The 26,123-nt window shown below is 37.0% G+C and overlaps 4 protein-coding genes and 1 pseudogene across 4 annotated transcripts; 2 read left to right on the top strand and 3 right to left on the bottom strand.

Annotated features, from left to right (window-relative positions):
• The first annotated feature begins 40 nt into the window (after positions 1–40).
• On the top strand, positions 41–1,328 carry LOC131788043 (adenosine receptor A3-like; annotated as a pseudogene).
• Positions 951–3,191, bottom strand: LOC131788012 (melatonin receptor type 1B-A). Its single transcript, XM_059105097.2, has one exon. It carries the CDS (start codon positions 2,649–2,651, stop codon positions 1,569–1,571), a length of 1,083 nt encoding a protein of 360 aa, XP_058961080.1. The 5' UTR covers positions 2,652–3,191; the 3' UTR covers positions 951–1,568.
• Positions 3,192–6,120: 2,929 nt separating this feature from the next.
• LOC131788028 (probable U6 snRNA-associated Sm-like protein LSm4) lies at positions 6,121–8,682 on the bottom strand. Its single transcript, XM_059105113.2, has 6 exons — positions 8,647–8,682; positions 8,512–8,553; positions 8,076–8,174; positions 7,704–7,781; positions 7,253–7,316; positions 6,121–6,889 (listed from the first exon to the last, which is right to left on the bottom strand). The coding sequence occupies exons 1-6, from the start codon at positions 8,650–8,652 to the stop codon at positions 6,738–6,740; spliced, it is 441 nt and encodes a 146-aa protein (XP_058961096.1). The 5' UTR covers positions 8,653–8,682; the 3' UTR covers positions 6,121–6,737.
• A 44-nt stretch (positions 8,683–8,726) lies between these two features.
• Positions 8,727–18,841, top strand: LOC131788069 (prolyl 3-hydroxylase OGFOD1-like). Its single transcript, XM_059105140.2, has 15 exons — positions 8,727–8,918; positions 9,038–9,057; positions 10,430–10,578; positions 10,678–10,724; positions 10,900–11,003; positions 12,058–12,150; positions 13,345–13,371; positions 13,764–13,855; positions 14,294–14,422; positions 14,858–14,971; positions 15,327–15,406; positions 16,080–16,263; positions 16,561–16,717; positions 17,101–17,159; positions 17,800–18,841. Exons 1-15 carry the CDS (start codon positions 8,773–8,775, stop codon positions 17,959–17,961), a joined length of 1,563 nt encoding a protein of 520 aa, XP_058961123.2. The 5' UTR covers positions 8,727–8,772; the 3' UTR covers positions 17,962–18,841.
• A 7-nt stretch (positions 18,842–18,848) lies between these two features.
• LOC131788066 (transmembrane prolyl 4-hydroxylase) lies at positions 18,849–25,404 on the bottom strand. Its single transcript, XM_066159190.1, has 10 exons — positions 25,289–25,404; positions 23,386–23,467; positions 22,509–22,696; positions 22,174–22,235; positions 21,790–21,824; positions 21,044–21,212; positions 20,588–20,645; positions 20,236–20,354; positions 19,728–19,818; positions 18,849–19,382 (listed from the first exon to the last, which is right to left on the bottom strand). Exons 2-10 carry the CDS (start codon positions 23,417–23,419, stop codon positions 19,044–19,046), a joined length of 1,095 nt encoding a protein of 364 aa, XP_066015287.1. The 5' UTR covers positions 23,420–23,467; positions 25,289–25,404; the 3' UTR covers positions 18,849–19,043.
• Between the last annotated feature and the right edge of the window lie 719 nt (positions 25,405–26,123).

Genomic DNA, 26,123 nt, shown 5'->3' with positions numbered 1-26,123 from the left:
AGTTCATAACTTGAAATTCTTACTTACTCTGAATTCAATAATGAGTTCTCAAGCTTTCGAATCCCCGTTTGATTTTTGTAACTTAACCTAACAAAGAAAGGTGTGGAAATTTGATTTTAATCAACTTTTTTTTAAGACAGCCACCAGCTAGTAATACAAAGTGATTGCTTGAAAGAGATTCCACTAAATTTACATTCATTGTAATTAATATCCTCCCCAGGCACCTTCTAATCACGGATCCTTCCGCGCGTTTTAACGCCACCTTTTCTTCCAATAGCTGTCTCGTTATTTTTCCTGGAGACGTTAAAAATATTACAGTCGCTCCGGCCATCGCTTCTTGTTTAGTCAGCACCATATCAAGTATTGTCACTAGGACAGGCAACCTTTTAGTTATGTGGACCATAAAAGAGACATTTTCATTACAAGCACCGTTTACCGTATTTCTTTTCATTCTCGCATAATCCACGACTTTATTGTCGGTATTTTCGTTCAGCCCATGCGTGTCTTACACCCGATGGGTACAAAAACTTGCAATATGTCGCTGTATCGCGTCACAAGGGCCATGCTGTATCCTCCGGGAGTCTCCTTGTGGTTGTCTCTCTGGTGACCATCGCTGCGATAACTGTTGATCGATATCTTGCCTTTGTTTTGCATCTGCGATGGGATTTGCCACCACCATCACTGTAAGCCGTGTGATCAAGTTAATTTGCTATTTCTTGGTTTTTGTCTTCTATGTTCGTTTTACTTCTGGTTTTCTACCATAGATTGGTATGGAAAGGCATCCATTTATTTTGGCTTCGTTTTAGGTATTTCCGGAATTGCTAATTGCCATCTCCTATCATAAAATTTTCGCAATATTGCGACGGCGGAAAGAGCAGATTCAGAATCAAAACAAATTAGCGACAAGATTGCACGGATTTTCTTAATTGGAAATATCCAAGTACAGGAAGTCTGTTTTGGAAGTTCTGTTTGTTTTTAGTGCAATTTTTCTCTGTTATTTGCTCTTTGAAGTGAGTTTTGTAGTGGCGATTTTATTCCAAATGGAGTAGACCAAGAACACCTTATTCGTATCGGGAATGATTTTGCTGTTCAATTCCTCTATCAATCTATTGGTTTACTGTTGGAGAGTCACGGAAATTCGACGGTTTTCCACCTTAAGTTGGCAATATCGGAAGAGTCGAACCAGTCTACGACGGATCAACAAAGGCCAATCAGAACAAATGATAACATCCCAAAGAGCCAATAAGAACTCGAAGTATTTACGCCTGACCCACTTCAAGTTTGTGACCAAGCTACATCTACTGTTAGTTTTGCATCTGATTGGTTGAGAAGGTGGCGGTAGTTTTCAAGACCAATCACAGAGTGCAGTAAAGCCAAACTGGTTCGATGCATTCCCAGACTCATTTTATTAGACACTCAGTTTAATACTTTACAGTAGCATCAAAGGTCTCACAATAACGAGACCAGCAATTCAATAATCACGTTTATTGAATAACAATGATATCTTTTGTAACGTGTCTTCTCACAGATTTAAAAGGACGAGTAAGTAATTACTTTACAAAATATGCTTATACCGACCAGGCAACCTTTAAGCTTGGAAACTGTGCTAGTTCATCTGAACCATCTCCCTGCCTGCGAGAATCACGCCCCGTGCATGGGTGACCGATAGATATCTGCTCCAGAGCCAGACCTATCTGTCCTGTTGGCGAGGATGCATTTGAATTTATATCACCAGAACGAGCCCTCCATTTGGGCGTAAACAAACGGCGGAACTCTCGACGGAAGGGTGGACTCAATACTCCATATATGAGGGGGTTCAAAACGCTTGAAGTCTGAATCAAGAAGGGAATCACCACAGCTAATTCGTGTGGGGCCCCATCCAAAATGACCCTTATGATCAAGACGACCACAAACGTGGGAATCCAACATAAAGCAAACGCGAAAGCCACGATGAAGAGTACTTTGGACAGATTTATTTCTTGGACGGAAACACCTTGGAGGGAGAGACGTATTCCGACGTTGTGTCTGCGAATCTCTTTGGAAACGTGATAATAACACACGCAAATTACCGACAAGGAAAAGACGACAAAAACGCAGACCACTGTCACTGTAAATACCGTTTCTGCGCTTTGACTCGCAAAAGTGTATGCGCAGAATGACAGCACAGGGTTGAACGTAAACGTTCCCATGCCAAGCGCCGTCGGATAAAAAACGAAGCCGGCGATAACAAGCCAGAAAACTACTAAAATTCCCCGAGACCTTGTCTTGGTGAACAACTTCCGGTACAACTGGGGCCTTACAACGCGGAAGTAACGGTTGACTGCTGTCAAGGTCATCGTTGTCATGGAAAAATAGGTCAGAAAGTGAACCAGGAAACCACTCAGCCGACATAAGGGCATTCCAAAGACCAGTCTCCCCGCAATAAGTGTACTTGCAAAGAGAGTTCCTGGGACACAAGCACTGAGAAGGTCCGTCACCGCAAGAGCGGCGATGTAATTATTTGTAGTGTTTCTTAACCGCGGGTTACGATACAGCGCTGTTAGAATTAAAACATTACCAACTAAAGACAGAATGATGAGTGCAACCGAAGCGACAGATTCGAAAACGATTAAGCTGAGACTTCTTGGTGGTAGAAGCAATGTCTTCGACATTTTTCCTCGGTTCAAGCTTCGATCAGTAAGCGTATAAACTTTTTCGTGGATTGAATCCTTAAAACGACGATACCCAGTGCTAATATGGTTGTGTAAAATCAACTGTAAAACCGATGTATTGTCTGCTTCTTGGTAAGCTCATCCGGTCGGTGCAATCCAATAGATATTGACTTCAAAGAAAATAATTCGTGAGATGATACCTTTAAGTCAGAAAAAAACTTGTGCTTGCGTTTAATAGGGCAGAAACTGACATGAATGTGTCTTACTCCGATGTGACCTCAATTCTAACGTGGTAAGAGGTTGCCATCAGTTACACGTTTTGAACAACAATTGCTTAATTGCAAATGCAGTACCTTTAGTCGGTAAAACATTGTCGTCTCCCAAATAACGAACTCCTATTCTTCAGTTCCGTTCTGATAACGTCTTTCCTTGTAAAATACATGTGGTGATTATCTCGCTGGGTAACAAAGGCTTAATAATTTTGTACCTTGCGATCTGCAGAAACTGTTTTAACGATGAAGGTTTTGCGGCAGCTTGACTCGTAACTTCACCGGTGTGATATTTAATCTTATCTTAAATATTTAAATTATTCATGCTTTTTTTGTATCCAAGACTCTCAAAAAGAAAGTGGTTAAAAAAAATGACAGAAGAGATTCTTGAAAACAACAATGGATGAGACGAAATATACGACGCAAATTATCTTGGTGTGAGTTTTCATTGTCTAGCGCTCTTACTCTTTTCCTAATCGACCATTCATCATAAGAGCGAACATTCAGGAGAAAATCAAAACCCTTGGAAAGTCCAAGTGATCATCCACTCATGTTGAAGGCATCTGCATTTCCTATTTTGAATTTGTTTGATCAGATCTCCGAATTAAAATGACCTACATTATCAAGAACCAGTCCAATCGGGTACTAGCCTTAATTGCTTCAGCAAAAGCCCAGTATGTTTTATTTGCTCGCTAATGGAAAAAATTTAATGGGAGTGAATGCCCACATTTACCTAACTGAAATCTTTACAAAGTGCTTCCAAATAAACTCTTATTTCCTTTGCATTATCGGTATTTCCACAAGATCACGCAGCTTAAAACCTATTTTTCAATCTTAAGATTTTACTTTCCCGATTTGCCCCAGGCTAAAAAACCTTTAGGAAACTAAAATGATAAACAGAACCAATATCTTGCCTCATAAACTGATCTCAATATCATTTCTTTTTTCCATTTCCGCACCGATGAGGATTGTCTTTCTTGTAAGCCTCATAAATATATGTACATACATAAAATTTGTCGCTCCTTAACCACTAGCTCCAAAATCATCCATAAGGCTTTCCAAAAATGACATCTACTAAGCATCATTGTCGGCCTTTTCTAACTAATTAGTTGTCGTAACCCTTCCAAATATTTATATATATATATGTTCTGATTCTGAATATGACGTTCAAAAAAATGCAGACTTCACGATGTCTCTCATCAGAAATCTCTTTCTGATCGAAGGTTCCTAATTAAAATTCCTCAATTCTTTATACAACAAAAGTGTTTTCATATATTTTATGGCCGCATGTTAGCAAAGACACTTTTCTTTAGAACGGAACAAAGAAGATTAGTTTTAATTTTTTTTTCCACCGACTCTGATCATGATTGTGATGAAAATATTGCATTTAATTGTTATCCACAGGGCGCAAGACAATCACCCCGCAAAGGCACCTGTATACATGTCGTTAACAAACACAACTTATGTATTCGCCTTCGGCTCTCTCTGACAGCGATGGTAACCACGGCAACCTCAATTCACTTGAACAAACATGGCAAGTTTCTCATTCAAGAACGTTCGCAATTGTCTGCCACAAAAGCAATCTTTGGAGTTTAAAATATCTCCAGACTCCACGATGACAAACCATTCATTTATATCTAGTTTTCTGGAGATTTTTCTAAACATGAAAAGGAGAGTGATATTTCAAAACGGTTCAGTTCGACAAGATGAATGCTCCCTTAAAGCAAATAAACTCTAACCAAAGTTTGTTTTCTTTATTTTGTAGATCTTAATTTTCTAGTAATCGCCTCGATGTGATGCCGATTCATGGAAGGGTGCCTATAGTGGATTATAATCAAAACTATAACGAAATTCTCGAACATGATTGGTTCTCACCAGCCCGATTTGAGCACGAATTGGACCCCACTCAGTCTTATTACCATTGAAAATTTTCTAAATACAGTCGAAACTGTAGTAAACGGCACGGTATTAAGCTGTCACTTTGTATTAAGCGGTCGGTTTTTAAGTCCCGAAATTACTTTGGGTTTTACCTCTAATGAGCAGTCACGTCTATATAGCGGTAGCGGTTACCCTTTGCTGAGTCTCAATGGCCTTTTCGTATGGTCCCCCACTTGTATTAATCGTTCACTTAAATCGGAATTACTCAAATAAAACTAAGAATTATCTTTCAGGTAAAATTCAATACATTTTGGTCTCTCGAAATCAATGTTAAAAGTATTTTTGAGTGAGGTTTCAGTATATCGAGGTTAATTATGGCATGAAATGGCGATTTTCATCGTCCTTCCCAGCGAGTGACTGCCAGGTTCGACTGCAGTATAAATATTTAATAGCTTCGTGTACTTATAACATTTGCGCATAAACATCAACATAACCCTAAGATCTAAAACCAATTCTTTCAACAGATCAATGATATTTACGTCTCTACTGGCTGGACGTGAGAAACTGGTGCGACACTCAAACAATGTTACCTTGCTGATGGTTCTCTAAATTCTTTTTACTTGTATGCTAAATGAAGGGTTAAGGTTGTTAGGAGAAATCATATGCTGATCAATCCTAGAATGAAAGGGACTGTTACACGTTATCGTTCCTCTACGCAACTATAGCTATATTGGTGCATATTTGTATTCATAACTGTTTTTAGTATGCAAAACGAGTTCAAATTGAAATTGGTGCATACCAATACAGTTCTCGGTTTTCTTTTCGCAAAAAATTATGATTCTACAAAGGAAAAAAACACTCAAGTGGGAGAGAAAGAGGGGTTCTTTTTTAATGAGAATGTAAAGTTCAAAATTTTGTTGGTTAAAAAACATAGGTTCATTTCATTCAAGCATCAGTCTATAGCCTTAAAACCCTACACAGTTACGTATTGTTTGAGCTGTACTTTTCATTTAATACCTTCTCACTAAATGAATCCTTTCTTGTCCAGACGAGAATAGGCCAATTTAAAATTGTGTACTTAGTTGCCAAGCCTTGGATTTGGAGTGAGTCTGAAGGTGACCTTGTAGTGATAGAGACCAGTATCTAGTTAGCATGAAAAAAAAGTAATTTGCATTTGAAAAGCAGCAACATTTGTAAAATAACAGGGTCAACCTTTGCCTCATTCCTTCTCAAAGGCTCGGCAACTAAGCAAAAACAATAATGTGCTATGGACTATTGTGAGGGGAAAGGAGAGACAAGAGGCAAATGTTGCATCAAACAAATGAAAGTAATAATTTTTTAATCAAAAAAAGAACATTGTGCTGTTTGCTACAAGCAATAGTGGGTTAAAGTAGGTTACTATAAGCAAAATGAAATCTTACCATAGTTCTCAATATAAAATCTTAACTAAGATGCATTGAAGCTCTGGTTTGTTGGGCACAATTTCAATTACTACACAAAATAAACAATACAAGGAAACAAAATGCCCCCTAATTTGATGCACTTAATAGTTTCAAGGTACAGTTGTTGAAGTTGACAATTTACAAAAATATTTCAGCTTGCTTCCAGCTCTTCTTCATGAGCAAAGAAACTATAAGATAAAGAGACAGACACATGTACACCGATGCAACCTATTTAAATAACACTTGCGTTTGCTACAGATATGTATATGTAGATGATGTTTTCTACCTTAAACAGTAACATATGTACAAGTAGCTCAAAGAGTGTCCACAGGAATACCACAGCTTCATTAACTTAGATTCCTTATGCCTGATAAAAACCATGTATGCAGCTTACATAGAAGCATAAGATAGAAAAAAACTATTTTTGTACCTACTGTATCAAGTATTTTATGAAATTGATAGCTACATATATTTACATGTACATCAAAGCCATCACACTACTTTCCAGAGCTATCATCTCTATTTCTCTTTTGGCCCCCTGCCCCTCTTCCTCCACCACGCCCACCAAATGATCCCCCTCTTCCTCCTCCTCCACTGCCACCTTCTCTGTGACCTCCACGGCCTCCACCCCCACCACGGCCACCTCGTCCTGAGGATAAAACACATCAAAAAGTGGATCAGTTATATGCAAATGAAAAGCTCCTGATAAGGAGAATAAAGAGATTTATCCAGTGTTAGGAGAAAAAGCTCACAGATCTATGGAAAGAAAGATTGACCTGGATCAAAAAATTAAATTTTCCAATCCAGCACTTGATATATGTATGTGAGAAAATTGAAATGTGAGCTAGTGATCATCCAAAGATATTAAGAACAATGTGAGCAGACTCTCATAGGTACAGCTGTCTACATGATAATAGAGACCAACCAGTATGGGGCCTAGCTGATGTCAAGGTGCTTTAGATGCTGTAGCAAAAAACAACCCTTTCTGTTTCAACAATCCAGGTTACTTTACCTGGTCTTCCTGTACCTCTGCTTTTCCCTTGTTTCACCATTTCATCTTTCACCATGTCAATAACCTTTGAAGTATTGACAAAAAAGGATACATGGGTTACATGAAAACATAAACTAGCCCCACATAGGAGATACCAGGTCTGATAATTTGCAACCTGGTTTCATTTAAGTTTCACTTTTAAAGTGACCATTATCTTATTTCTTCATACAATATTGCCACTAAATTAAACATTCACGTCATGAGAATAAGGAAATAATCACATGCTTAAGAAGTTCTTAATCATTCAACATATTCTCCTTGTCATTATCATAGGAAATGTATAGAGAACAGTATAGAGAATATCCACTCTGATGTAAAGGCGTAAAAGGATTTGTTGTACAGTTTATATTAAAATCATTTCACTGGTCAGTTGGGAAACAGTCATTAAAAATTGTGTTCAGTCAAGTTGTACCTCATCTGGAATCCTAAGATATTTAATGTTGCTGCCTCTCACATAACACTCAGGTATCTTCCAAAACCTGTCACCATCCTGAAAGAGAGTTTAGAAATTATAAAAATCACTGCTAAACACATAAAAAACTTTATAGTTCTTTCAGAAAATGTATGTTAGTAATGGAATAATTAATACAAAAGATAAATTATTTCCTAGAAACTGTGGAACAAGAATCTCAACAAGTTCTTTGAGCATCTTGATTCTTGATTCTTGAGCCTTAATTCTTGATTTTCGATTCTCTAAATTTTAGAAGATCAACTTAATCACGTTTCGAGTCGAGACTGTCAACTTACTTTTCAGTGGCACTGTAGCAATGACAAATGAACTTACTCTGGAAGTGCAAATGACCTCTCTAAGATTTATGTTCATCCAGTTATCACAGCTTACAAGATGGCCATTGTACGTCTCTCCATTTTTCAGTTCCACCAGCTGTAAAGAGAAAAAAAAATGCATCCACAAGTGCTATCAGTGCTTATGATAAAGTTGGCCTTATTCGAAGTACATCAGTATCCACCAAATGTAAGAAAACGATTGTTACAAATGTGCATGTAACAATCCCTTCTGCAAATATTTTCTTAGGCATCTACAAACTTGAACATGACTGCACACGACTTTTTACGACGTTTCTTTGTAAGCTACACTTAAATTCTCAAATATCACGGAAGTAATATGAGTTAATAATTTACAAATGCCTGCCGAACAAAAAAGACTCGAACAAAGTGTAACGTGCAAAGTAATACCACAGCATTGTGAAAGGTATGCCTACCATAGGGTGGTTTTGTGCCGTCCGTAGAAGAGACAGAGGTAGCTTTAAACAATAATAAACTGTTAGAGTTGTTTTCCACGCGAGATCAGTAGGAAATCAAGACTTACCGATAACTCAATTCAAATCAAAACTTACCACCATGTTGAATTTTGTCGCCCAGACGTTTTTGGCGAGGCTACACAGTCGACTTAGCAGCCAGGTATTGACATTTCCTAGAACGCCTGACGAAAACTGTTCCTACATGCGAAATGTGCCTTTAGGATGGAATCTTACAAGAAGAGAAAGGAACATTCCACGAATGGGGCTTCAGAAAGCTTTAAGAAGCCAAAGAGTGATTTCGAGGGTGAACTTTTGAGTCACTATTTCCTCTCAGAGGAATTTAAAGCAAAATTTATCGGTGCATATAGGTAGGTTATAGTATTGCGATACGTAACGTACGTGAACACATGTTTATTTTTTACGCAAGCTTAATCGTTCCTCTGTAAAATGGCTCCTAATTGAATTCCACATATTTTTTTTCATATAGGAATGAAGAGGATTTTAATGGTAATTACCGACAACCTGAATGTTCTAACACATTTAAAGTGAAAGTTTTCATGTAACCTAGCCTAACATGACCTAATTAAACATTCATGAACGACCACAGCAGAGCACTTGATAGTTTTCTAAATTATTCCGATGGCTTCACTTGTCAATCATTGTAAACAACATATTTCTAGTAGAAATAATAAACTAGCAAAAAATGAACAGACATGGAATAAAAACTGCACGCATAAATATGATCGCTTATGTAAGGGGTAGACAGCTACCCTACCCCAGCCTCCAGAGTACTTTAGTCACGTGACCATCGGGGGGGGGGGAACAAGAAAATTGGACCACGAGGTCGAAGTAAAAAAAAAACAGAATCTTTGAACAATACTTGTTTCTTTAAATATTTGTATTCACAAGCAAACTTAACACTTACCAGGGAATCCCCCTTTTCAGTTCCAAAGTTCCAACTTGTAATTCTTCCTTATAGCTGTTGTATATTTCAAAAAAAAAATCAGATAAGGGAATCTAGATTCTTATCAGTATAACACTCTCCAGTTGATAGGTATTTACAGTGCGATTCATTAACCCTTTACACCCTAAAATCAGTATATGTATTCTCCATACTATTCTTTAAGAATTTCCTAAGATGCTGATGTTGAGAATTTGTCTAACAATCAAGATCTTCTTTAGTGGGTGATCAGCTTCTTTATTCTCCTGACCTTAATGTTTGATTCAGGGGTGATATGGTAAGGAGAAATCAGATGCCAGTCACTCTTACGGGTTAAAGGGTTAAAACTGGAGGGAGAAGTTACATTTCCATGTAGTTTCTGGGAGTTCACTCTTTGACCTCAAAAAGTGACTAGAACCTTATATCTCCCCTCACAGTTTCACCCCTGAACCACACATTGAGGATACGAGAATAAAGGAAATGATCAATAACAAAGAAGCTCTTGATTGTTAAACAAATTCTCCTTGTCAGTTCCTTGGAAAATGTATGGAGAACAGTATAGAGAATGTATGCTGATGTTGGGGTGTAAAGTGTAAAACAGTAGCAAATTACAGGAAGCATTAAACAAAAATGTTTACTATCATGATTGGTATAAACCATTCGCAATTACGTCTTCAACCATTTAACCTTTTAACTCCCAGAAGTGATTAATATATAACCTCTCCCTATAATATCCATACATTATTTGCCAAACATGTAATGAGAATACTTAAAGTCATCAGGTACAAGATATTACCTTGATTGAACACCAAATTCTCATAACCAATTTACAAGGAAATGTGTACCAGCTAAAGGGGAGAATTAACAATCAGATCTTGGGAGTCAAAGGGTTAAGGAAATAGATTAACATATTTTTATTTTTTATTCCTTTTTCTCCAGAGAATGGATGTGTGATTCATACCAAACCATTCAAGTGCTGCTTTATTCCTAATTTTATATCAGATGAGGAATTTCTAAAGAGTTTAGAGCAAGATCTTCTCAAGTTAAAATTTTTTGAAAAATCAAATGATTTATATAAATTTCACCAGGTAAATGTTTGCTGTATCTTAAATTCAAATATTTTAATTATCGTTTAACTTGTTTTTCCATGGCCTTTTGAGAATTTTTCAATTTAATTTCAATTTCAGAGTGATGACCTTAAGAAGTCTTCAAAGTTGAGCATATCTTCTTTAAGGTACTGATAAGTGGAGGATTTATAACCTTTTTACTTCCAACTACTATTTTTTCATGCAGTATTTGGCAAAATGTATATGGTGCTCACAGTCTTAGTATCCAATATGTATTTGGAAACTTTTCATTGTCTTAGGATTTATACTTGTGAGACTTTTGTCTTTTTTTTCTCTATTCAGGAATACCCTATACAATGACTTTAGAAGATGGCTTCATGAGATCACAGGGTTTGTTGATCTGACTGACCAAGTGGATATGTCCTGTGCTAAATATGAGCATACTGGTAAAAATCTGTGATAAAATAGTTTAATATGGCTATGAAAAGATTGTACGTAATAAACTGGAGAGTTTTACAAGGTTTTCTATCCTTGAAAAAACTTTTAACTGCACACATGTAAAATTGCAATAATTTATTTATGTGTGTTTGATATCACCAATCAGCAACTGACATGTCATTTGCCTTTCACATTAGGATGTTGAAAGAATTGCAAAGGCTTGACCCTTCTCAGTCCAAGCTTGTTTGTTTATTGATTAATAAAGTTGACTTTTCTTATCAATAAAAATTTTTTGGTGTTTATGGAATAAGCAAGATAATACATGGTTGCTTGTAGATATGGTCAATGTTCTCATGGTCAATGTCTTGTTTGTGAAGAGAAACGTTTGGTATCCAAACAAGCAAATTTAATATCCACAAAATTACAAGACAACCTATGACATATAACCTTCACACATGATATCCCTATTTGTTACATGCCTCACCTTAAATATTGTCTCAGCGTTAGCATACGTAATTACATTATCACAACTATTTGACTAGTAAATGACATTTTCACAAGTATGCCACACCTTGACAGCTATGTTACGAAATACCATAAGTTTCTATAATTGCCCATGTATTATTCTTTATTTGAAATGGTTCGACATAAAAAACTGGAATATAGAAGATGGAGAAGCTTCAGAACAATTACATCAAAAGAGAAATAGCTTTTATTTGAAGATAACCCTAGAAGTTTCATTCTTTTTCTCTTTTGAAAAAAAAGAATTTCACAAAGCTTCAATGGATGATTTCAAATCCTCTGTTTATTCATTTGCAAAAATTACTTTTTTAACGACAAAGAACACTGAGGGAAGGGAGTTGTCTCTAAGCAGAAAATCCTGTTCCTCAAAAGTTACATGTAGCAAGAGCAGCCAGTTTTTCTCGCAGATATAGCCAAGGATCATCCCTTAACCGAAACTCTTATAGAACATTTAGTCTACTTTTAGTGGTCAAATTTGATGTATAAATATTAGATGTCTTGAGATGTCAATTATGTCTTTTGTTTGCTGCCTACATGTAGATGTTCTTCTGTGCCATGATGATGAACTTGAAGGGAGACGAATTGCTTACATATTTTACCTAGTTCCTCCTGACTGGGAGGCTGATGATGGTGGTATGATTCTATTTTTCTTTTAAAATAAGTGTGTTAATTTGTTTTCTCTTGAAAATTACAGCTAGTAGAGTAAAACCTTAAACAGTATTGGGTAGCTATTATAATGATTGTACGACTGATTTTTTAGTTACATAGTGACTGATGAGCATATAATCATTCAACCCTTGAACTCCCATGAGTGACCAAGAGAGAATTTCTCCTTACAATATCAATACAATATCAAGCAGACAAGTCATGAGAATAAAGAAAAAAATATCAATAAGGGGATTATAAGTTCGTCCAATCCCAAATTCTCCAAACTAACATCGCTAAAACTATATGGCAGACAGTAAGGAGAGTAACCAATGAGATCTTGGGAATCAAAGGGTTACGGCAAAATTATACTGCAAAGTATGTGAGAAGTGGTGGCGTAATGATAAGTGGGCTTGGTTGGGCTGGGTTGTTCATAGCTGGGTTAAGGTAACCCACGGTAAGCATGAAATTTGATTTCAGATCTAAAAGCTTGAATAGAAAAATTCAGTTTATTAATTGTTTTTGTTTACAAAGTGATGATTGGATCCTCTAAAGAGAGTGGGGAAAATTATCTGAAAAAGGCCCTTGAATATAGATTGAAATAAAGTAACCTGGATTAAAATTTAATCCTGGGTTTGTGCTAATCTACCTTTAAACAATTGGGCCCTGAACCCATTCGTCAAGAGGTGTGGGCAAACACTTTACTCTTAGAGTGCCTTTTTCCACCCATGAGTAGAAGCCTGGCAAAATGCTGAGGGGGTAACCTTGTGCTGGATTAGCATCCTGTCTAGGGGGGAGTAGTGATACTCTTAGTTGTTTCATGCCAGGGAAACTGTGATAAGCTCCAGTTGGATGGATTACATAATGGCTGTAGCATAGAAATTACCTTTTTACTTTTTTTACTTTAAAGTAATAAAATAAAAAAGCCGAGCATGTAGGAGAAATCTTCACCATCACCTAGACAACTGCATTTCTTGTTCATTTTTTTCCAAAGTATGTGTATTCAACCTTTAAAACCAGGTAGAATATGTTTCAAATGAATTTAGGATTGAGAAGAACTTGGGTGACTAAAATCTGACATGCTTTTTATTGCTTTCACAATTTCTTTGTGACATTTAAACATGTTTACAAATATTGTTTACCGTAGTACTGATTATTGTTTTCCATTTACTTTTTCCACAGGAAAACTGGATCTCTTTTGCATTGATAGTAAGTGTGTGATCAATATATTCAATTACAAAATACATTAAATTATTAAAAAGTGTTGCACTATATTTGAATGAATGAAATGTTGTTAAAAAGGGCATTTTGAAGATGAAATGAGGGAATGCTTTGAGGAATTGGGAAATAGTGCTCATAAATGATTCCTTGTTCCTTTTAGTCAGTCCCCCCATTACTTAAGGCACCAACCTCAGTGTAACAAGAAATTATTTATACAAATTTAAGAACTGATAACTAATTGTTAATAAGAATACATTCAATGTTCACTTGTATAAAGAAGTTAATTTACATCTACAAATTTGTCACAATTGCCTATTTTATAGCTATTATTCATTGCGGTGTAATAACAAATTTATTTATGATGTCAAATTTTTTTGCAGAACATGGTCAGCCAGATCAGATCACAAAATCTTTGGTTCCACAACGGAACTCACTGGTGTTTTTTGAAGTTACACCTGTTTCATTCCATCAGGTCTGTGTTAGCAGTAAACAGTTCCTAACAACTTCATGTGATAATGATAAAACCTCATCTTATACAACCTCATATTATAAACACGGTCTTCCTTGGGAGTTCTTGTAAGTGAGTAATTACAGTGGCAGTTGATTTACTTTACAACTATAAAAGTTTATTATTATTTATTTTAATTTTAAGTTGGTTGTCAACCTTAGGTATTAGTTAATTACTTTAGTTAATAATGCAGTAATAGTACAGTCTAAAAATCATCAATTTTTTTTTCTCAAAAATTTTTTAATGTTCAGACTCTAGGCATCAGAGTGTGGAATCCAAAGGAATCAGAATTTTTTCATTATACCATGCCAGAGACATGACAAAAAATAACATCTGCTTTGAGGGAATTTTTTTATTTTTGTTAAAAAAATTTCCATGAACCTTAACTTTTCCTTCTTTTAGGTTTCAGAGGTGTTGTCTCTCAGTAAAACCAGACTGTCAATTAGTGGATGGTTCCATGGGAATATCATTGACAGGCCCACACCATATCAGGAGCCACACCCAAAATCACTCAAACCCTGCACTTTAGAGGTAAATGAGAGACAACCCTAAGAATAATAAATGAAATGTGCAATCTAAAAAATGTAAGTTTTGGGGCTCATACATAGTCAGCAATCTTTTTGAGGGATCTAATGGAATTTTTAAACTAATTTCAGGACCTGAAAAAAGTGTGCAAGATAACGAATGGTAAAACAGAAAAAAGTGTGATATATGTTTTTCCTTTGTGCAGCATTAGGTTGCACTTTTTGGTTAAAAATCGTACAAGGTGTTATTAGCATGGCATAAGGAATCTTTCATTTTTGAGTAAAACCTTGACAACCTCAGCTCTGCTAACGGTACATGATCTATCTCCCTAAAATTGAAAATAATAGTGTAGTTAAAATCTTCAGTTTTTTGCTTAAAATGTGAGTTGTCTTTGAGAGGTGATATTTCAGCATTATTCTCTTTCTTTTGTTCTGTTTCAAGGATGAGGCACTCGTTGATTGGGTTAATCCTATGTACCTTGACACAGGTGTGGTCAAAGATATAAGAGCAAGGTTTAAAGATGAATCTGAAATACAGTTACAAGAATTTCTTTTGGTAAATCTCTACCTCATATCTACATTTGTAACTTTTTCGTTATTGACTGTGCCAGAGGGTAAAATATTTGGTCCAATTTTGTGAACTATGGGTTAAGCTTAGTAGCCAGCCTGACCTAATTCAGAAAATATGCACAAATCAGAAAACCATCACTCCTTCTATTTTATCCTTTCTTATTGCGCATAACATATTGTGGGGCCATATGTTGGGCTGTGCGGCTTTATGCAACCTGTCACAAGTAGGCCCACGTAGGAATTTCACAAAATCGTGTCTTTTTCCTTTTTTCTTGAGGGCGGGGGGGCGTATAGGTCAAATGAGACCTACATTCAGTCCCTGTATTTGTAATTCTTTATAGGAGAATAAATATGAGGAAGTTCTGAAAGCATTGCGTGATGATAAGATAAAATGGAAGTATCAAGGACCAGCAAATAAGAGGTATAGAGTATGCGCTTTTATTTATGAAACTAAACTTTTGCAAGTATGTAACTGAAGAGACAACGATATGGTCCACTATAGACTGTAGCACTGATACATTGAATAAAACCATAGTGTACTTAGGACCTTTTCAATGGAAAGGATGAAGCAGTTCTGTCGTGCACCATTGCTTGAAGTGCTGTGACAAAGGAGCTTTTATTGTTAAATTTTTACTGACCTTCACTATATTGGAATTGCTACTGAATTTACGAGCTAACACTCATAGCTAACTCGCCATGATAACAGAAGATAACTATTTTAGTTTCACTTTGAGAAAACAGTGCTTAAGTTAACATAAAATTTCATTAAAAACAACTTCTAATCATCTACATGCATTGCTCAGTGCAAGCCACGTTACGCATTAAGCAGCTGTTTGAGCATGGGATATATATCTACAGTTTTGCATATGTGGTTAAGTCCATGCGAGTTTCCTCTCTATGGCGCATTGCCCTATTTTCTTAAGTATGGGGCTCCGCTCGAGCTCTGCCCTTAATATGTTTTTCAGTTAAAAGCTACTTTCAATGAGAATGGTACATTTGTGTGTTGTTGTCATTGTTTTCATTTGTTATTATTATTATTATTTTTTTATACATATTTAGGTACGATCCTGGATTAAACGGGTCTTTTTTTGCAGACATTTTGAGCAAGCTAACACAGAGTCAGCTCCATCTATTGTACAACTGCTCAACAAGCTACTTCAATCTAAGCCAATGTTCAAATTACTTAGAACAATGACAGGACTGGAAATGGCTGATGTACCACTCAGTGATGATGATGATGATGATGATGACGACAGTGAAGAGGAGGAAAACAGTGCAGTAAGGAAGTTAGCATTTATTTTATTGCACTAGCAAAAAAAACAGACATGGAAAAAAAAACAGACATGCAGTCGATATAATTGAAAGTAAAAAAACAAAGAAATAATATTGATCGATCATACAACTGTAATTAATCCATGTAGCTTTACAACAATAAAACATTATTTGATTCTCAGCTGATCTAGCACTTGTATTGCTAATCCAGCCCACGTATGTTAACATACTTCGCATAGCATGGCACTCAAGTCTCTTACATGCCGCTGTGTTACAAATTATTTCTTTAATTTACTTCTGTAGGAGACCAGTAATAACAGAGGCGAATCTTCAAAGCGAGGCCCTTGTTGCCATGGTAGCATCAGACGCTGGACTCACGGTTGTTATACTTTAGTTCACGACACTGATCCTGAAGGCGAAGAATTTGCTTTGGACGTCATGTTATACGTTGGTGGAAAAGGTGATGTTCAAACGGAAAACAAAATTTTGATAGAACTTTTATATCTGATTTCGCTTGGGTCTCTTTTAACCCACAAAGATATTCGAACGCAAAGTTAAAAATAGCTCCTATTCACAACAAATTGAAATATTTTAACTTTACTTACAACAAAAGCTCAGTTTTGGCCGTTCGCTCGAACGTGGTACTAAAACACTGTTAAATTTTAAAAATACGTCACACGTACTCACTCAATTTCTTCCTGTTTTTTGTTCTGAGGTACATTACAAAGGCATTGCACATTACCTTTTCGACCTCTTCGGAAACTGAATGCCTTTGGGAGATCCCCAAGTAACAGACTGCAAACCGAATAGCGGTACTAAAATATTCTTTTCATTCATGGCCAGGGTGGAAAACCGATTATGGTGGGTACACCACGTATTTAACGAGCGGCGAAGATGAGGAGGTGAGCATTTTTCGTTACCCCGGCGATTCTGCTCGTGGAAAACATTACTCCTTTTCCAACCACTGACTAGCACTACAATTTACTGTTCTATAGATTACTATTTTCTTAGTAATTAACTGAGTTGATAAAGTAAATTGGCCACCATTAAGAGTTTCAAAGCTGATGTTTCGAGCGTTAGCCCTTCGTCAAAGCGAAATTTTCTTAGTTATTAAAGTTGCATGGGCGAAGATTGGCTTTGTGGTCATTTAAGTTGAAGGTGGATCAAAACTGTTTCGCTATATTTGATGCGAATTTTTGGATGGATGGATACTGCAACTTTTTGTAACGATTTTCCTTTAAATGGTTGACAGTTTTTTGCACAAATAGTTACCACGACAATACCTGAACTCTTACCGAACCTTCTGTATTTTAAGATGACGGTTTAGTTTTATGAAACGGAGTTGATAATGGAAATTGGCCACCGTAAAGAGTTTCTTAAGCTGACGTTTCGAGCGATAGCCCTTCATCAGAGCTTAAGTTTATAATTATGAGCAAATAAAAAAGAATCAAACGAACGAGCTAATGGACTCGTAAAAACCTAGCCAAAAGCACTTGTTTCTTTGAACTTCCTGCCTAATTCTTCCTTTACTGTTGATCATAGCTTCTAACAGTCCATCCTCAAGAGAATTCTTTGGCCTTGGTTTACAGAGACAAGGAGACAGTGAGATTTGTGAAACACGTGAATCACTCGGTGCAAACTGACGAGGGAACGGCAAATAGAGACAGCAAATTCTTTGACTTCTCTTTCGTGTATTTTGAATGAGATTCTTACGAAAGTTACTCATATGAGTCAAGACTCAAAAATTTTATCAGTCGTCACTTGGTGTATTGCTCACTGGAGGCACACAGCAGCAAGAAGACAGTGACATTTGAAGGTGCATTTTTCGACGCATTCATTGCGTCTAGCCAGTCTCCTTAGAAGGCTGTTCTCTAGTCTTCAGTCAAACATTTTGAAGAAAAACTGCGATTGCCAAGTAAGGTTCATGACTCACTAGATGAGATCGAAATATTGGCAGTTCTATCCCGCTTTTTGATTTAATCCTTTTTTCCCTACCGCATGTCTCAGAGATTCTTTCGGAAAGAATTTTTCGTTGGCAAAGACCTGTTACTCTACAGCCGTAGTAGATCATCTGCTGATTCAAAAATGAGAAGTACCTCTCCAGACTACGTGAAGTCCTTCTCCGTTCTCGGATTGGTCAAACTTAAACTCGGGCCCTTCTATGAATGGTGACGTAACCCATAGACTCAGTGACGCCCTCCTGGATCCCAGTCTTCTCGCGGATAACGAAGGCATAGTTGATGAATTCGGCTTCAACATCGATGAAAGTCACATTGGTATATCTGACGTCACTTTGATGTATAATGCTTTGCAACATGCAACATGTGAACTTTGTCAGACTAAGTCCAATGTAGTGATTTTTTTGTCCCACCGGTAGCTCCATTAAGTCCCAAGAAATGAAGAGGAGAAAAAATTTTCTTGCAGAAAATATGTTTGCGATGCCAACCTATCAGATTTAACAATATTACTTAAAGCAAGCATGGACGTTGATAGAAATCCGACAGTGAATTCTGTAAAAGCTAACTACGATACAAAAAAAAAAGGAAACCCCTATGAAGTATTCAATGAGCATTTTATTTTGTTAACCATCGAAACTTGTTCTACACTAATTTAGCAAAACAAATAATTTATGTGCGATTTACAACCTCATCTGTCGAGGAGATCTTTGCTTTGAAGCTTTGTATAAATTAAGACCTTGCGGTTTGATTTTATTCAGTAGAGTTCAACTGATTGGTGGCCCTGCAAAGGCGAGTAGTCCTCGGTTTAGTCCCACTCTAACAACATAGTCACAATTCTTCGTGGATTGAATCTGTCCCCGAATCTATTGAAGGTTTAACGTCAGATTTCTCCTCTTCATATTCAGCAAGTTCGATCCAGTTCAAGATATCTTTCTTTCTGTCCTCTCCAACGCTAATCCAGCTGTTTGCAATCCATTTCGTGCCGCGCTTTACGTCGCATCCGCCGTGAAAAGTGTATCGATCAAGTTGACCAAGCCAACCAGTGGAGTTGTCAACATGATGATTGTACCATAGCACAGCTTTCCCTTTCTCTGGCTTAACTACAACATTCGCCTTTTGGCAGTTCTTGGCTAAATTACACACGTTGCTCGCGTCGCGCATCCATTCCTATAATGCAACCACGCAGTTAGTGAAAAAAATAAGAAAAACAAACAAAGGGGTCGTCTCACGGTATTCTGAGTCATTTTCTTAAGTTTATTTTGCTCGTTGTGAGCTCGCAGCTTAAAATACCTTGAATTCTTTATTCCACGTAGACATGTGTTTTTTGACAAAAGGTAACTTTTACTAAGCGATCTGTCCGGGAAGGAAAACACGTTGTTATAATGGCTCAAAGGGCTGGGACATAGTCGTGAGGACCAATAGGGTTTTTTTATACTTGTTGTTATCGCAGATGTGATTTTTAACTCGTGGCCGGCCCCATCTTTCTTGGACAAAACAGAACTGTTATCCTACCTCTTTGTCGAACGTTATGTTGTCAGCAACAGGGAATGCAGTCTCTCCTCCATCCTCGACGTTGTCCAAGAAATACAGTATCGTTGCATATCTGAGTAAAATAAAACTGTTTTCAAAATATGTTTCTTCATCAGCATATCGAAACATTCAACACAATTTTCGAGAAGGAGTAGGACTTTTATTTTCTCTGCATATGGGCAACGTATGATTTCCACAGTCACGTAATATATAGCATATCCTCTGTCACTCGGGGGGTTTTTCGGAGGGGAGAGTTGGGGACGGTTGTTTGGTTTTGCCGTGTGTCCCTCGTGTTGAAACTTGGAGCCCAATCAGTACAGGGTCTTTTTTTTCCCAAGAACGTCTTCACGGTCTGGCACAGGAGGAAAAACCATATGTGGGGCGTCAGCGTTTAGACTCAACCCCCTTGAGCTAGCAAAAGGGGCTCGTGAGAGAGGCTTCGCCCACACCGAAAGTGTCTTCGAATAACCACCTTGATAATTAACCTTACCTGCAAACTCTACAATGACCAAGCTCACTTCCCACATAATGACAACATGGTTTATTGGGCCTGATCAAGTCTGAATCCAGGTGACAATTATAGTGACCCATTGGACCATAAGATACCACCTGTGAAAGCACAAATCTCACGATATTATGATCCATTTCTAGCATCAGGAAGAATTTCAAAGTCATAAAGAGACCAGAAGAATGGAAAAGATTATTACGAATTGCACAGGATCATCCTAAAGCACTTCGGGTAAATCTTCTGAGATACAAAAACATAGTGCAACTCCTTTAATGAATTACCAATGAATAACATAAAAGCTGTTTGATAAGGTTAACGAATCGATTTAACTTACTTGCATATACTCGCTGGCTAGAATCAGTTCCAAGGGAAGATTTGTAAGCCGTTGTACTCTACGGACAATGAGATCAGTTAAAGTATGGAAGAAATGAAATACATACTGTTAAAACAGTTAACACAGACCTTTCTGGGGCGAGCAGGCGAAATAAAAGACAAAGAACGAGTGGAGGGGATTCCGTAATTGTCATTTATCATACACCTAACGAGTTCACTTTAGCTGAACTTTGGGAATTTTACGTATTAATTAATTCTACTTACTACCTAGTCGACCTTATCGCCTGAGGAAGACTCGCAGTATGCAGTCCAAATGTTCCACTCCACTTCAGAACTTACAAGTACAATATTACAATATCAATATTTCCTTCTGTCATGCATGGCTTATACTTCTAGCTCATAGAGAAGTTAGAGTGTGAGTGAATGGCATGAAGCATGCGGTATTTGATGGGCTCACCTGTCTTGTAAAGAAGCCATGATTTTATCAGAATTTCTCGAATAATTCTGAATCCAGGCTTGACGGCTGTGTCGACTCTTTGTATGAGGCTTTTCATCCTTTACTTTTCCTATGTACTTGGCCATCTCAGGAATGTCTCTCTGCTTGAATTCTACGAAGTCTATCTTTCCTGAAATTGCAATGGTTCACTGAAATTCAAGACCTTCGTTAGCATATATTGCTCAACGCGGTCATCTATATCTTGAAAAGGATGCTGTCCCATACAATGTTGTTAGATATTGCTATGTAAAAGCGTCTTTCAAATGTCATCCGGGAATCAGTAATTTTGCTTCACCACGCTCGGTGATTGGTGTAGACTCCATTCCCTCAACCAATGAGTTGATTACTCACTACTCGGTCTCTCACGTTTTCTCGCGCTTGCGTAAGGTCGTTCTCATGTATTTATTTTGAGTTTTAATTGGCTTCTTATCACATTTCCTTCGTTTTGATTGGCTGTTGTGATTACGTTGGCTCTGGTGTGCTCAGTAAACCATTTGTATGACCTCTGATTTGTTTCACTTCTCTTAGTGGTTTCATGTTAATATACAGTGTCGATATGATGATCGATTAAAAAGACGAGAGGTTTTAGAATGGTTTTGATAATCTGGTCAAGGCTTAAATTAATTGTCATTTCCGGCTAACCTTGTGTCGTTAATTAAGATGGCCCAAATATTCGGTGACGAACTCATAATTTTAAAACTACTCACCGTCATGATCTTTGTCCAATCCCAAAGATTCGTACCTTCAATAGAGACACGAAAGGAATCGGAGAATCATTCCCCGAAAAACTAACAGTTAGTTTTTGGCTGCTTTTCAAAATGGAAAAAGAAAACCACAAGCTTTGAATTCAACCATTCCCAAGCGATATCGAACCTAATCCTGAACTTGTCACATGTGTTATTTTGGATTTTCTGCAATTTGCCTTTCACGTGTATTTGCAACGAATTCTCATTCGCGCGTTATACCTTATAGTTTTTTCTGATTGGTCGTTGTGAATTGTAACAATACTCAAATTAATATTCAAACTATTTGACTGTGTTAATGTTTTTTTTTGTTTGTTTACCAAACCAGTCCTTGTTCCATTTCCTTACATCGTGAGCAGAGTCTCCTTATCTGGGGTGAAGTCCAAATTAGTTTCCAGACCTTTAATCATCTGTTTTGAAATAAAACAAAGTAGCCGAATTAAATCATTTGCAGGAAAAGTGCAGTCGTTTCACGTCACATTCGTAGCAATTATTATATAACATTGGAAGAGGAAAGAGGGGGGGGGGAAGAGGGGTAAGAGAAAACCGGTAAACATTGTGCTGGAGAAGCTTTCCAACTAATTAGAGATTTTTAACGATTTGCGCGTGAAAAATATTCATAACATGTCGCATTCATCTAAATCTACAGCATGTAGAACACTTGTCTTAGATTCTGAATGTACCTCGTCTATGTCGATTTGCCCATCTTTGTTTGGATCCCAAAAGTCAAAATGTTTTTTGGTATTTTTTCCCAGCGCCATCATGTCCTGCTTGACTCCTTCCTTGAGTGTTTGTGATGTCTGTAGGCCTTCCTTCTTTGCCAACTCAATTATATGATCACACTCTTCGTTTGACAAAAAATTGGGAATTTCTGAAAGTTGTTAAGTGAGAAAAGTGTATTATATGAGCCTATCCTGATTACTTTTTCTTGTGCGGAGAGTTTATAGTCAGTGGTCTATTTAAAGGTACGGTGGGTAGCCTGATTGAATCTTTGTACTGAGTTCTTGAAAATATTTTCTACGAGTTTTAGTTTAAATTTGAACCATAGCTATGGACTTTGTGGATCGCCTGAACTGCTCGCACTGATTAATATAGATAATAAATCAGAGTGCGGTCCAATTCGGTCTCTAATCATACGAGATAGTAACAAAATCGAACAACCGCGTAGTTGGAATTTGATTTGTTACTCACTAGTATGATTATATACAGAAATGGTTGGCACAAGGTCCTGTTACCAATTGAACAAATCTAGGACAAAATTTGAGAGATAAACTAGGTATCCTTTGAACGTTTTCATCAGAGAAAACAACAGTTAACTCAACGAAATGCGCAACAATGGCGCGCGCACTTTATGCGCACTGTCCAATTGCACAGGCATGACGCGTAGACTGTCCAGTTACATCGTGAAATTACAAGCATGATGCGTACATTGTCCTATTTATTAAAGCTCAAATCGGGCCTCGTGTATGCTTACGGTAGGTGTCGTAAACGAGACTTGGGATCAGCTGGAGCTAAATGATCAATCTTGTAAAGTTTCTTCAAATACTCCTACCTACTTACCAAATATGGGAGGGTGTATAGCGACTGTTGTCATCTTATGTTCATCACCATCAATCAAATTTAGTTTTCTAACATGTCCGACCTACAACGGACAAAAGTATAAATATTTCTTCCCAAGCCCTCTTCATGTTTTTTCTTGGCAAGTATTTTGGCGGGAGGGGATAGTGGGGAGCAGATGCAGGGGTAGGAGTCCATCTCTGTGACAGGAGTCAATAGGAAGAAGAGCTAGAGGTATTTTGGAAATTTTGATTCATAAACTTTGTTTGAGTGAATTCTTCTTGTAATATCCATTTCAGTTGATTTACACTCTCTTAACCAAATATCAAATTCTCAGCTTAGGTAACGAAGAAATGTAGGGTATTTAGTTGGGAGAATTAAATCGCGGATCGTCCAGAATGACCATGTCCATCTTAAGTACTTAACCAGCTATTATAAAATAATTCAAATAGTACGCGCGCTCTGATTGGCCATAAAACCATTTTACATGAGCGTATGTAAACACGGTTTTCGTTCCTCTTTCAATAGTTATTTTATAAAAGAAATGTAAAATGGTTTCCGTGTTTACATAGCCTGATGTAAACACTTGGGAGGTTGGGAGAACACTCGATAAGCTGGAAACCATTCCGCTTCGCGTCGTGGTTTCCTACGCTTATCTCGTGTTCTCCCAACCTCCCGCGTGTTTACATCAGGCTATGTAAACACGGAAACCGTTTCACATTTCTTCATTATAAAGTGCTCGATTCGTTTCTCCTTCTAATTTTCATGAATTATCATTTAAGACAAAGATAATCTTCCCACCATATCTTATTCAGCCGTTGAGAGAATAGAAAATAACGACATAAACGAATAAAATACACTTTCAACAACAGAAATAATTAAAAAAACATGAAAAGTGGCCTAGAAAAGTTACTTTAGGTCCTTAACACATCCTTTTTTCACGTGAAGGGAAATCTTTAAAAGCGAAATGTCTGTGAATTGTTGAGTTCTAATTGCAATAAAAACAGGTGTTTTTAAGATAAAATAGCTCGTCTGTCGCCCACGTGACTCAATGGACCGTGCCCCAAACGGAATTTTCATGTCTCCTCAAGATCTGCTCAAACATTTTGCAGTCAATTTAGCTCTTCTTGGTACAACTTCGACGCAAGATTATGAACGTTTCTAAAAGTGATTTATTCAGCCATAAAATTTCACGAATTTAGCGCAGTGTAGATCGAGCTTTACAAGCAGTTACCTGTATTCCTTTGATAGCAAGACTTAAAAACCGCGGTTAAACCATTAGTAATCGATTTAGCTTGAGTGATATTGACTTTGAACTGCTTAAATGATCGTATGTATTGGCAATTTATTGCAAGTAATTCATGTCTGACAAAAGTTTTCTATTACATTGAACTTCCATCGCAAGAAACGATGATAAAATATTTATTTTCAACCCTAAATTCTTAATAAATGTTCTTCTTTTTCAGCTGATCTCGCTCCCTCCTCGACAGCGGCATTTATCTTATTGAGGGATTTTTTTTTACCGATACGGCTGGTTAAGTCCCATAAAGAAATCAGATAAAAAGGTGGGAAAGGAAAGGAAAATACACAAAAAATAGCGATAGGATTAAGCCTGACAGAACCTGAGTCTGATAGGAGCAAAATGAATTTCCGTTTTGGATATTAAAAAGGTTCCTTCCGTCCACTTCATATTGGAACTTTTCAGATCACTTTATGTAAATTTTCTTGAAAATTTTGAATAGGTTGGTTTAATATCACGTCTGTTCAAATGCACGCAGGCCAATCGGCAACTGAACGTGTATATTTGCTTTGAAATCAAATGAGATTATGGGTTTGTTTTGTGGTAGCTATAGTCTAGTGGTTTTAAATACAAGAATTTTTTGTACAAAACTGAGATCTCACTTGCCTGTATCGGTTCCACTCGTGGTAACTTTAGCTTTGAAAAACGTTCAAAATAGCAGTCTGGGGTCTGTGGCGAACATACATCTGGGTGAAAATTTTTCTCGTTCGCTAAGATCGGTGTTTTAGACGAAAAACCAACTAGCAGAAAGATAAAAACGAGAAGTCTACTCGTTCGAAATAAGTGCTTCATATTAAACGGACCACGGAAAATCATTATGCAAAAAAAGATATTCATCTTTCGACATGTAGTTCGATATCTGGTCCAACTGAACAAATATCACGCTTTTTGTTGAATCGTATAAAATATTTTCTTTTCTTTATGTAACGCTTGTATTGTTCTTCCAGCTGAATTGGTTGATTATTTTTAGTCTCACACCTTCTATGACTGCCAAAAAATAGAAAATTACCTCAATTAATATTTAAAATTGTCACTCATTCGAGATAAAACCAATGCCGTGGTTATTTCAAGCCCAATTAAACAAAACGCAGCGTTCTAGAAAAGTAAATCCCGCGAACCAGCATGGAAGGGAAGTTTAATTCGAGAGTTTTTTTTATTCAAAACAGGAAGATGTCCGACAGATTTTTTTTAATCCATCTGTAGGTGTGTATTGATATGGTATTCAAGTGCAGGTCGTTTTAATATTTTATTTTTATACTATAGATCTGTCACTCTAATCGTCACGATTTTAAGAGCTTGCAATAGTGTGTAATATCGTTTAGTTTGCTTAGCATGAAAGGTAGTTGATGAGATTTGAAATGTATTCCGACAAACGTCTCTCCACTAATTGAGACATGCGGTATCGAGTGAATTAAATTAGAAATTTGAGCAACGTGGCGTT

The sequence above is a fragment of the Pocillopora verrucosa genome, chromosome 12 (genome assembly GCF_036669915.1).
Source record: "Pocillopora verrucosa isolate sample1 chromosome 12, ASM3666991v2, whole genome shotgun sequence".
Classification (NCBI taxonomy): domain Eukaryota; kingdom Metazoa; phylum Cnidaria; class Anthozoa; order Scleractinia; family Pocilloporidae; genus Pocillopora; species Pocillopora verrucosa.
This window is presented reverse-complemented; position numbering and strand designations above follow the sequence as displayed.

Bases quoted from the DNA above. Each gene is read 5' to 3' on its own strand.
- LOC131788012 (XM_059105097.2), bottom strand. From the start codon at position 2,651: ATGTCGAAGACATTGCTTCTACCACCAAGAAGTCTCAGCTTAATCGTT.
- LOC131788028 (XM_059105113.2), bottom strand. The intron at 7,782-8,075 runs GTAAGTTCATTT...ACTCTCTTTCAG, and splicing joins AGGTCATTTGCACTTCCAGA to GATGGTGACAGGTTTTGGAA. The intron at 7,317-7,703 runs GTACAACTTGAC...AATACTTCAAAG, and splicing joins ATCTTAGGATTCCAGATGAG to GTTATTGACATGGTGAAAGA.
- LOC131788069 (XM_059105140.2), top strand. From the start codon at position 8,773: ATGGAATCTTACAAGAAGAGAAAGGAACATTCCACGAATGGGGCTTCA. The intron at 15,407-16,079 runs GTATAGAGTATG...CTTTTTTTGCAG, and splicing joins CAAGGACCAGCAAATAAGAG to ACATTTTGAGCAAGCTAACA. The intron at 16,264-16,560 runs GTAAGGAAGTTA...TTACTTCTGTAG, and splicing joins AAGAGGAGGAAAACAGTGCA to GAGACCAGTAATAACAGAGG.
- LOC131788066 (XM_066159190.1), bottom strand. From the start codon at position 23,419: ATGACAACAGTCGCTATACACCCTCCCATATTTG. The intron at 22,236-22,508 runs GTACATTCAGAA...ATTTCAAAACAG, and splicing joins GGCAAATCGACATAGACGAG to ATGATTAAAGGTCTGGAAAC. The intron at 19,819-20,235 runs GTAAGGTTAATT...TATTTTACTCAG, and splicing joins GGTCATTGTAGAGTTTGCAG to ATATGCAACGATACTGTATT.